Source organism: Arachis hypogaea, chromosome 1, assembly GCF_003086295.3.
Source record: "Arachis hypogaea cultivar Tifrunner chromosome 1, arahy.Tifrunner.gnm2.J5K5, whole genome shotgun sequence".
Classification (NCBI taxonomy): domain Eukaryota; kingdom Viridiplantae; phylum Streptophyta; class Magnoliopsida; order Fabales; family Fabaceae; genus Arachis; species Arachis hypogaea.
The window spans coordinates 49,293,172-49,305,888 of NC_092036.1; the positions used below are offsets into that span (position 1 = coordinate 49,293,172).

The 12,717-nt window shown below is 38.9% G+C and overlaps 1 protein-coding gene across 1 annotated transcript; it reads right to left on the bottom strand.

Moving 5' to 3' along the window:
* Positions 1-4,584: 4,584 nt before the first annotated feature.
* On the bottom strand, positions 4,585-7,417 carry LOC112723022 (protein FAR1-RELATED SEQUENCE 5-like). The gene is made up of 4 exons (XM_025774271.1): positions 7,073-7,417; positions 5,247-6,968; positions 5,062-5,142; positions 4,585-4,776 (listed from the first exon to the last, which is right to left on the bottom strand). Exons 1-4 carry the CDS (start codon positions 7,415-7,417, stop codon positions 4,585-4,587), a joined length of 2,340 nt encoding a protein of 779 aa, XP_025630056.1.
* Between the last annotated feature and the right edge of the window lie 5,300 nt (positions 7,418-12,717).

The following is a 12,717-nucleotide window of genomic DNA, read 5'->3' on the forward strand; positions in this document are numbered from 1 at the left end:
TCTTCGAGGTGATATCCACTGAGCCAGTGACAATCATCCAGGTTCGATGCAGATAGGATGCCTTTGGATGAGGAACTGAAGCCGTAATGCGGCTCTGTTTGACATGTTTGTCCATCTATGATGATAAAACTTTTTCCGTAGTTTTAGGAAGTATGAAACTCAATTATCTTTTAGTTGGTTGTTGAACAACTATATTGCCTTTTTGGTATATGATGAATTTGAAAACAAATTTGGGTGTTAACTAAATCAGAATCGCATTCGCCAATGATGTAGGTTTTTGAACGTTTATAATTGGCACTGTCATTTTAACTAGCTGCGAATTCTTTTTTTTTCTAGATCAAATTGCTGAATAGCCTTTTTTTGAAATAATGTCACAATACATTTATTCCTCTGTGGAAGAAACAGTTTTTTTTGTTGGCCTTTAACATCCAGTCAACTATTTTTTTTTCTAAAATTGATTAACCATTCTTCATTGGAGAACAATTTGTTTCTTTTTTTTTTGGAATTTGGTTATATGAGAATTTGTTTTTTGGTAATTGCACAATCTTTTAAAAAAAATCTGGCCCAATTAATGAGAAAGACAAGAGAACCGCATGTTTTTGTTAATGTAACTTTTTTTATTAATGAATCAATGTTGGGCAATTTATTGTAGTTGAGCTTAGATCTACTCAGGGTGAAATGTCTGATGTGGTGTGGGTTTTTTTGATTGGTTTTATTGGGGCATGAAATGTTAAAGAAAAAATGGTGAGTCAAGAAGGACGCACACACCAGTAATGTTTGAAGGAAGCCACATGTCATCAGAGACAAACACTAGTTATATTTGAAGGAAACCTTAAGCATATGTCATCAGAGGCAGATCCATATTCATCAACAAAGTCGGTTGCCTCATACTCTTATATAATCTTCCTTAGTTGTCTGCCCTATCATGTTAGTGGTGGTGACTTCCTATCGGGTGTTCAAATGCATCTCTTTATTGTAAGTTATCATTCGTTTCCTCTTGGATTAAGATGACTGACTTTTTATATTATTGATTATAAGGAAACGCCTGTTTCTTCCTTGTTTTTTAATATCCGATTTGAAATCAGATGGCAAGTGGTTGAAACATGGGTAACACCACGGAGTAGGTTACAGCCACCGGGAAAGGAAATTAATGAAAATCTTAATACCCAAACGCAACAGGATTAGTAGCAGTTTGGTGGATCTTTTTTTTTTCGGGTATGTGAATATATGATTTCTTTACTTCATTGATTGTGAATTTATGTTGATCTTATTTTTCACTTTGTTGTTTGTGCAACCAGGTTGGTACTTAGGTAAAAGTTCAGGCCACCGTTTATCTGAAAACACTAACGGATGAGGTACATGCGAACAATAGTGACAATGATGGTCAATAACCTTTGCTGCTGCACGAAGGATGTATGAAGGCCCCATATACCTATACCGGAACACATGTAAGCTTAAGATTCCATTATTCTACAGTTTGATGTATTAACTTTATTGATGAACTTGTTTGTTGGTGGGTCGGATTGTGACTATAATCGCCTTTCTACGTATGTTCTTTTGGTACAGGCTGATGTTCGATTGTACGGGATGACTGGAGCAGTCATAAATGATGCTAAATGACTATCTTCCTTGCTTCGGGTTAGATGAATTAGCTATCTGTAAACAGTGCCCGGAGCCGTTTTCCTTTCACCCACTCCTGATGAATCGGTACGTACTATTGTACTTAGCTTTGTGTATGTCGTTAGAAAATAAGCTGTTCAAATTTTGTCCAGAGAAAACCGAATAAAAGGGGTTTTGTTTAATACTCTGAAATTCAAATTCGTTGGAATTACCAAGTGGAAATGAAATTAACGCAAAAGAGAGTAAGAAAGAAGAGGTTAGTGTTTGGTTGAACGAAAGTTTGGTATAGAGTTCTCGAGTTACAGTATTAAAGTTTGTGTATTTTGTGGTATGTATGTGTTATGGTAAATCCAAGTTTAAATTCGTTGTGATCCATTAGGATGACTCAGAGGTCGATTATTCGAGTTTGAGAACTTTCCAGGACGATCACTACTGTGTGGGAAATGATTTTCCGATTCGGACGGCTGCGATTGTTATGAAAATTTCTCAAACTTGAATAATCGATCTCTGTGGTACTCGAACGAATCACCATGAATTTAAATTTGGATTAACTGTTATCCTTAAAAACCACAAATATTCATGCTTTAGTCCTAGCAACTCATCAATTCTGTGCCAACCTTCATTCAACCAAACACTTATATCTTTTTTCATGCTCCATTTTCCTTTTATTTTATTTCTGGTTGGTAGTTCCAACGATATAGGATTTAACGGTTGTCTATGACCTTCGTTACAAATTACAAACTAGCAACTGATTTTGTTATACTACTAGTAGCTTAATATTAACTAACAGAAAATGTCATATTGGAAATTATTCTAACACATGCATGAGGAGGAGCCGAATATAGAGGTACGCGTTCTGTATGTCACATTGATGCGGTGACGCCTTGTCACAAATTGGTTTGTATCGGAATAGATAAATTTTATGTGTATAGTTCATATCCAAATGAATAATTGTTGGGTTTTTAAAATCGATAAAAAATTGTTAGACAAATGAGTTTTCAATCATCTTCTATGGGATAAATGTAACATGGGGAAGAAGGGAGATGGTAGTCTTTGGTTGTGTGAATGCTGGTCCAGAGTTGTGTAGTTATTGGAATTAAAGCTTGGGTATTTCGTGGTTTTTGAATATGAAGAAGAATCTAGGTTTAGGATCTTAGTGAGGCGTTCGAGTAAATTGGAGATTGAATATTCAAGTTTGACCAATTTCTATAGTGACGATCATGACCATGTGGGAAATAATTTTCCGTATATGGGGGTGAGCATTATGGAAACTTCTCAAACTTGAGTATTCAATCTCCGAGGCACTCAAATGGATCACCACGAACTTAAATCTAGCTTCTCCTTTGTATTTAAGAATCACAAAGTACACTTGCTTTTATTCGAATAACTCAACAAGTCCGTTTCAGAGTGCATTCAACCACATACTATCATCTTCTTTCTTGCTACATTTTACATTCCTTCCATCCCATACATTCATTCCATCCCCGGTGGAACTTCCAATCCCATCGGTTTTAATAGCCCTTTTCAGTTTCTATTTAAGACAATACAATAAGAAAGAATGAAGTAGGAAAAACCGACCCGAAACAATTAATAACACAAGTTTATTGTTGTAGTGTCCACGTGAATTAACTATATATGTTGCTTCTATAATTCCTTAATGACCTTCATATGCTTAATATAAATTATAACACTAGGTTGTTGTTGTACTGTCCTTGTAAATGCACTATATCTGATGCTTCTATAACTGCTTAATATAAATTGATCACAACTTTAATTTTTTTTGCAAGAGGTGATGGTGGGTTTTGGGTGTCTACATCGGTGAGTTGCATGTTCAAATGGCTACATGAATCAAGTAATTATAACATTGCAGTCTTTGCTTTCTTGAACTGTCTTCACAATTAATTTTGTTATAGTCATTGTTTATTAATTTTTAATATCGGGTAATAATAGTCTACAATGTTACGGATGCCAGATAAAAACATTTTGGAAACGTTCAGGCAGAAGTCCCAGGAAGCAAAACCTTGCCTATCAAAGTCATGCTGTAGTCAAAAAGTTGTAAACAGAGAAAGATACACTAATGTTAAAGGAAATGTCCGCAGGGTTTTAGCTTTTATTGTTTCTAATGTTAAATTTTGTTAGTATCTTAGATTAAGATCTTCAAAATGTTATTGTTCCTAATAATCGAAACTATGATATGCTCAAATATAAATGTGTTTATGTTTACATTTTTTGCTTTATATATAACAGATTCATGACACATAACGAATCTCCTAAAACGATACAAGAAACACTCGCTATATTTAAAATTGCTTTCATACACAGGGCGTCATTTCTCCTAAAATTTTTTTTTGATGAATATAGGAAATCCATAATAACAAAACAGATTCACAACCTGAAAGTAACAAAAGAGATTTACAACCATCAATGTGACCCATTTAATCTAATAATTTGGTTGGTAAATCAAATGCACTAAGTAAGGAAAGGAATCCTTTAACGCAACTCTAATTTATCAACTATATTGCATAATCACAATGGTAGGAAATCCTTACTCGAAATGCAACCACAATTAACTGCAACTAAAATACAACAAAGTAAGCAAAACACATACATATTATTGAACATAGTTATCATCCTAATGGACTAAGTAGGGAAAAAAATAAATTAACACAACTATAATTGATCAACTGTATTGCATAATCACAATGGTAGCAACTCCTTACCCAAAATTCAACCACAATTAACTGCAACTAGAATACAGCAATGTAAGCAAAACACATACATATTATTCAACATAATTATCATCCTAATGGACATATTCACAGTTAACGTAAATAACAACAAATTGAAACTCCTTAATACCAAGCAATGGCAAATACATTGTGGTCAGTAACTTAGGATAAATCATGCTTATGGAACCAAATATTTGCATTGCACTAAATTCAGAAGACTAATTCTTCCAATTGGTCAAAGTGTCCTATGCATCGACGCGAATAATGCTATGTACGATCCTTGTTTGTTGCCACAAGGCATTGACGATGGTAACGGATCTCGGACATCGATCTGCACATGTGGTGTGTCACATTTCTCATCCATGACATCATTAACGCATTTATAGTTTGTGAATGAATGTCCCTTGTCCTGCTGTGACTCCTTCACCTGGTAAAGACATCATAATCCCCAATCAGAAACCATAATCATGCATAAAAGCATAATGGTCATTCATCGCAAAGTGGTTAAGAGGAGTTTTACGCATCGCACCTGTGTTAACGAGTAGAGATTTTTGTTGAAAAATCCATTCATGGACGCGATGTCAATGGATTTACCGCTTTCATGGAGGCTCCGTTGTTTTATAAAATTTTTTTTAAACAAGAAGAATGAGATCTTCATTAATTTATCCAGTTCATGACACGAAAAATAGAGGTTTACATTCAAAAAAATTACCTCATCAAAAGTGTTGTCTTTACCCTTCGGGTTCCTCATACCCGTCACTGTAAACTTCCTTATTCCACCCTTTTTAAAAGGCTGCGCAAACAGTGGAAGATTCACATAGTTTAATGGTTTTTAAAGGGACATTTACCGAAGAAGATTTTCACAGCAGGAGCGTAGTTAGAATAAACAAATCATACCTTGGTCTTAGGTCCTGAGTGGTGTTCGAACTTAATTGAGAATGAACTCGAAGAATTAGCAAACCTTTCTGGACTAAAATCTAAGTCCTTGGCTGATGCATTGCCGTCTGATCGATTGCGAGGGTTACCTTTCACACTATGCTGCATCAGATCTGGACAGCGCTTGTAGTAATGACCGTGCTTGTGGCAATTAGAGCATGCTCTCTTCTTCCTCCAAGAAGACCTCTTGGAAGGGGCTCCTTTGCTTTTGACAACAAAGGGATCGTTGATGCCTTCCACGTTAACATTAGGAGTTGACTTGCCTTGTTTGCATGACTGCAGGAAGATAACTAAATTGACAAGTTCAGACTGTATTTCATCAAAGTCTGTAAGATCCTTGCAAGCAATATCACACAGCTTGTTGCAATTCGATGCCAATGCACCGACTCGAAAATTTAAGACCCTTTCGACGTCATCGTTCACAGGCATTTCTGTGCTAATAAATTCGTTCTTTGCATTCTTTGTCCACCTTTTGTAGATCAATGAATCTGGAAACTCAAGTATGTTTTCAAACTTCATGGCACAAAAGACATGACTACAGGGAATACCACATGATTCAAACAGCTTGCACGAGCACAAGAGCAGTTTCTTACCTCTATCGACTTCTACCTGTCGATCTTTGGCCGGGTCTCCGAGAGCAGTCACACTGAACTCTACCTTGTCCAAGGTTGTGCTCAGTACCTTAATATTCAAAGCGCCCGCACTCTGAATCTCATTACAAATTTCCTTGAAAATGTTTCGCGTGAAATAACATGATGCAGATCTTTCATATACCTCTAACGAGGTTATCATCACTGGCTCTGAGCACTGAGACTTAAAGTCAACTATTAATTCATTGTTTCTATACTCCTTTAAGGCCCTATCCAGGTTATCCATGAAGTCAATGAGGGTGTTCTTGCGATTAACATAAAATCTGATGAGAGAATTTATACCTTTGCACTGTGATGTCGTCCTTATGTAACCGAAAAACTTATCCCGGAGGAAACAATGGGACCACATCGCACCAGTTTCGTACGTCTTTTCCATCCAAGTACTCCTAATAAGGTTGTGCTTATCCAAAATGGCTGCCAATCTCCGATCAAAGTCTCTGTGGTCATTGTTGTCGTATATAAGACCCTTAAAATCACGCAGGAAATTAGGATTCTTTATATTTTCACATGCATTTCTCTGCAGATGCCATCCGCAAAACCGATGGGTCGCATCAGGAAGAACATTCTTGATTGCATCTCGCATGGCAAGGTCTCCGTCAGTTATTACTACTTTAGGACTTTTCCCACCCATCGCTTCAACAAAGGATTCCAACAACCACTTATACATCTCTGTGGTTTCGTCGGATAGTAGGCCGGAGTCGAAGATAACAGTCTGCCTGTGATGATTGCGTCCGGAGAAAATGACCAAAGGCTTCTTGTATTTATTCTTCTTGTAGGTTGAATCAAAGGCAACAATATCTCCAAAGCAGTGATAGTCGATAATTGACTGCCCATCTGCCCAAAAAATAGGCTCGAGCCTTTCGTCACTAGTGAACGTATACTTTCCAAAGAACAGCGGATCGTTGTTTGACTTGCCAATCAAATAGTTTATTGCCTCATTGGCATCCCCGTTTTTAACTTTTGACTGACGATAACGATCAATGTGGTTGTATAAATCTTTGCGTGTGAAGCCAGCATGATAATATCCACCCTTCTGGAACGCATATACCCCATAATATGGCAGGTCTTGACACCAAAATTATAAAGATTTTCCACTTGGACTTTATCAGTGATAGTGAGACGATGATTGGCCGGAACCAGATGTGCAAATTGGGGTGGCGTCAGATCGTGGTTGTGAGATTCCACAAAACATGATACCTTCCATCTACCGCAGCCGTAGTCAAGCTTTACCCTAAGCTGAGCTGGACACTTGGTTCGCGTTAGTGACCTTGCCTCCCTTGATCTATCATCCAGATCAAGATACCTCATATTCCTCCAGCCCTCTTTGTTGTAAATAAGTTGCCTGCTAATGATTCTACCTTGATTATCACTAACAACATCATCCTTCCTCATTACAAATCCATGCCAACAAGAATAAGCATTATAAAATTGGCAAGCCTCATCCTCTGTCCTAAACTCCAGGTTCCAAATTTCCTCCACCATTAAATTTGCTATTCTTTTTACACCACAAACTTCTTCACTCTTGCTAGTAGAATCCAGCGAATCCACATTGTTGTCTTCAGCATCATTGGTGCACGAAATTGTGATCAATACTTTTCACAACTCAATTAATCCCCGGTGATGAACCCAAAAACTTGGTGTTCAATACCATGGCAAAAACACAACTTCGCACAACTAACCAGCAAGTGTACTGGGTCGTCCAAGTAATAAACCTTACGCGAGTAAGGGTCGATCCCACAGAGATTATTGGTATGAAGCAAGCTATGGTCACCTTGTAAATCTTAGTCAGGAAAACTCAAATGGTTATGAATGATGAATAAAATATACAGATAAAGATAGAGATACTTATGCAGTTCATTAGTGGGAATTTCAGATAAGCGTATGGAGATGCTGTGTTCCTTCCGTCTCTCTGCTTTCCTACTGTCTTCATCCAATCCTTCTTACTCCTTTCCATGGCAAGCTGTATGCAAGGGTTTCCCGTTGTCAGTGGCTACCTCCCATCCTCTCAGTGAAAATGTTCAACGCACCCTGTCACGGCACGGCTATTCATCTGTCGGTTCTCAATCAGGTTGGAATAGAATCCAGTGATTCTTTTGCGTCTGTCACTAACGCCCAGCCCTCAGGAGTTTGAAGCTCGTCACAGTCATTCAATCATTGAATCCTACTCAGAATACCACAGACAAGGTTTAGACCTTCCGGATTCTCTTGAATGCCGCCATCAATTCTAGCTTATACCACGAAGATTTCGGTTAAAGAATCCAAGAGATATCCACCCAATCTAAGGTAGAACGGAGGTGGTTGTCAGGCACACGTTCATAGGTGAGAATGATGATGAGTGTCACAGATCATCACATTCATCAAGTTGAAGAACAAGTGATATCTTAGAACAAGAACAAGCGGAATTGAATAGAAGAACAATAGTAATTGCATTAATACTCGAGGTACAGCAGAGCTCCACACCTTAATCTATGGTGTGTAGAAACTCCACCGTTGAAAATACATAAGAACAAGGTCTAGGCATGGCCGAATGGCCAGCCTCCCAATGATCTAAGAACTAGATGTCCAAAGATGATCTAGAGATCTAGAGTGATCAAAAGATGAAAATACAATAGTAAAAGGTCCTACTTATAGAGAACTAGTAGCCTCGGGTTTACAGAGATGAGTAAATGACATAAAAATCTACTTCCGGGCCCACTTGGTGTGTGCTTGGGCTGAGCATTGAAGCATTTTCGTGTAGAGACTCTTCTTGGAGTTAAACGCCAGCTTTGGTGCCAGTTTGGGCGTTTAACTCCCATCCTTGTGCCAGTTCCGGCGTTTAACGCTGGGAATTCTGAGGGTGACTTTGAACGCCGATTTGGGCCATCAAATCTTGGGAAAAGTATGGACTATCATATATTGCTGGAAAGCCCAGGATGTCTACTTTCCAACGCCGTTGAGAGCGCGCCATTTGGGCTTCTGTAGCTCCAGAAAATTTACTTCGAGTGCAGGGAGGTCAGAATCCAACAGCATCTGCAGTCCTTTTCAGTATCTGAATCAGATTTTTGCTCAGGTCCCTCAATTTCAGCCAGAAAATACCTGAAATCACAGAAAAACACACAAAATCATAGTAAAGTCCAGAAAAGTGAATTTTAACTAAAAACTAATAAAAATATACTAAAAACTAACTAGATCATACTAAAAACATACTAAAAACAATGCCAAAAAGCGTACAAACTATCCGCTCATCACAACACCAAATTTAAATTGTTGCTTGTCCCCAAGCAACTGAAAATCAAATAGGATAAAAAGAAGAGAATATACAATGAATTCCAAAAACATCTATGAAGATCAGTATTAATTAGATGAGCGGGGCTTTTAGCTTTTTGCCTCTGAATAGTTTTGGCATCTCACTCTATCCTTTGAAATTCAGAATGATTGGCTTCTTTAGGAACTCATAATCCAGATAGTGTCATTGATTCTCCTAGTTAAGTATGATGATTCTTGAACACAGCTACTTATTGAGTCTTGGCCGTGGCCCAAAGCACTCTGTCATTCAGTATTACCACCGGATACATACATGCCACAGACACATAATTGGATGAACCTTTTCAGATTGCGACTCAGCTTTGCTAGAGTCCCCAATTAGAGGTGTCCAGGGTTCTTAAGCACACTCTTTTTGCCTTGGATCACAACTTTATTTCTTTCTTTTTCTTTCTTTTTCTTTCCTTTTCTCTTTCTTTTTCTTTCTTTTTTTTTCGAAATTTTTTTTTTGTATTCACTGCTTTTTTCTTGCTTCAAGAATCATTTTTATGATTTTTCAGATCCTCAGTAACATGTCTCCTTTTTCATCATTCTTTCAAGAGCCAACATTCATGAACCACAAATTCAAAAGACATATGCACTGTTTAAGCATACATTCAGAAAACAAAAGTATTGCCACCACATCAAAATAATTAAATTGTTATAAAATTCAAAATTAATGCAATTCTTCTCCTTTTCAATTAAGAACATTTTTCATTCAAGAAAGGTGATGGATTCATAGGACATTCATAACTTTAAGGCATAGACACTAAGACACTAATGATCACAAGACACAAACATAGCTAAACATAAGCATAATTTTCGAAAAACAGAAAAATAAAGAACAAAGAAATTAAAGAACGGGTCCACCTTAGTGATGGCGGCTTGTTCTTCCTCTTGAAGATCCTATGGAGTGCTTGAGCTCCTCAATGTCTCTTCCTTGCCTTTGTTGCTCCTCTCTCATGATTCTTTGATCTTCTCTAATTTCATGGAGGAGGACGGAGTGTTCTTGGTGCTTCACCCTTAGTTGTCCCATGTTGGAACTCAATTCTCCTAGGGAGGTGTTTAGTTGCTCCCAATAGTTTTGTGGAGGAAAGTGCATCTCTTGAGGCATCTCAGGGATTTGATGATGAGAGGGGTCTCTTGTTTGCTCCATCCTCTTCTTAGTGATGGGCTTGTCCTCATCAATGGGGATATCTCCCTCTATGTCAACTCCAACTGAATAACAGAGGTGACAAATGAGATGAGGAAAGGCTAACCTTGCCAAGGTAGAGGACTTGTCCGCCACCTTATAAAGTTCTTGGGATATCACCTCATGAACTTCTATTTCTTCTCCAATCATGATGCTATGAATCATGATAGCCCGGTCTATAGTAACTTCGGACCGGTTGCTAGTGGGAATGATTGAGCGTTGGATAAACTCCAACCATCCCCTAGCCACGGGCTTGAGGTCATGCCTTCTCAATTGAACCGGCTTTCCTCTTGAATCTCTCTTCCATTGGGCGCCCTCTTCACAAATGACTGTGAGGACTTGGTCTAACCTTTGATCAAAGTTGACCCTTCTAGTGTAAGGATGTTCATCTCCTTGCATCATGGGCAAGTTGAATGCCAACCTTACATTTTCTGGACTAAAATCCAAGTATTTCTCCCGAACCATAGTAAGCCAATTCTTTGGGTCCAGGTTCACACTTTGATCATGGTTCTTGGTGATCCATGCATTGGCATAGAACTCTTGAACCATTAAGATTCCGACTTGTTGAATGGGGTTGGTAAGAACTTCCCAACCTCTTCTTCGGATCTCGTGTCGGATCTCCGGATATTCACTCTTTTTGAGTTTGAAAGGGACCTCAGGGATTACCTTCTTCAAGGCCACAACTTCATAGAAGTGGTCTTGATGCACCCTTGAGATGAATCTCTCCATCTCCCATGACTCGGAGGTGGAGGCTTTTGCCTTCCCTTTCCTCTTTCTAGAGGTTTCTCCGGCCTTGGATGCCATCAATAGTTATGGAAAAACAAAAAGCAATGCTTTTACCACACCAAACTTAAAAGGTTTGCTCGTCCTCGAGCAAAAGAAGAAAGAAGAGAGTAGAAGAAGAAGAAATGAAGGAGATGGAGGAGGCTTTGTGGTTCGGCCAAAGGGGGAGAAGTAGTGTTTAGGTTGTGTGAAAATGAAGGAGTGAAGATGGGTTTATATAGGGGTGGGGTAGGTGGGGTTTTATGATGGATGGATGTGAGTGGTGAAGAGAAAGATGGGATTTGATAGGTGAAGGGTTTTTGGGGAAGAGGTGTTGAGGTGATTGGTGAATGGGTGAAGAAGAAGAGAGAGAGTGGTGGTGTAGGTGGGGATCCTGTGGGGACCACAGATCCTGAGGTGTCAAGGAAAAGTCATCCCTGCACCAAGTGGCGAGCAAAATTGCTCTTCATGCCATTTCTGGCGTTAAACGCTGGGCTGGTGCCCATTTCTGGCGTTTAACGCCAACTTCTTGTCCTTTTCTGGCGTTTAACGCCAGTCTGGTGCCCCTTTCTGGCGTTAAACACCCAGAATGGTGCCAGACTAACGCCCATCTGCTAGCCTTACTGGCGTTTAAATGCCAGCAAGATCTTCCTCCAGAGTGTGCTATTTTTCTTTCTGTTTTTCATTCTGTTTTTTCTTTTTCAATTGATTTTGTGACTTCTCATGATCATCAACCTACAGAAAACATAAAATAACAAAGGAAAATAGATAAAACATAACATTGGGTTGCCTCCCAACAAGCGCTTCTTTAATGTTAGTAGCTTGACAGAGGGCTCTCATGGAGCCTCAGAGATGCTCAGAGCAATGTTGGAACCTCCCAACACCAAACTTAGAGTTTGAATGTGGGGGTTCAACACCAAACTTAGAAGTTGGTTGTGGCCTCCCAACACCAAACTTAGAGTTTGACTGTGGGGCTCTGTTTGACTCTGTTTTAAGAGAAGCTCATCATGCTTCCTCTCCATGGTGACAGAGGGATATCCTTGAGCGTTAAACACAAAGGTTTCTTCATTCACTTGAATGATCAATTCTCCTCTGTCCACATCAATCACAGCCTTTGCTGTGGCTAGGAAGGGTTTGCCAAGGATGATGGATTCATCCATGCACTTCCCAGTCTCTAGGATTATGAAATCAGCAGGGATGTAATGGTCTTCAACTTTTACCAGAACATCCTCTACAAGTCCATAAGCTTGTTTTCTTGAGTTGTCTGCCATCTCTAGTGAGATTTTTGCAGCTTGCACCTCAAAGATCCCTAGCTTCTCCATTACAGAGAGAGGCATGAGGTTTACACTTGACCCTAGGTCGCACAAGGCCTTCTTGAAGGTCATGGTGCCTATGGTACAAGGTATTGAAAACTTCCCAGGATCCTGTCTCTTTTGAGGCAGTTTCTGCCTAGACAAGTCATCTAGTTCTTTGGTGAGCAAAGGGGGTTCATCCTCCCAAGTCTCATTACCAAATAACTTGTCATTTAGCTTCATGATTGCTCCAAGGT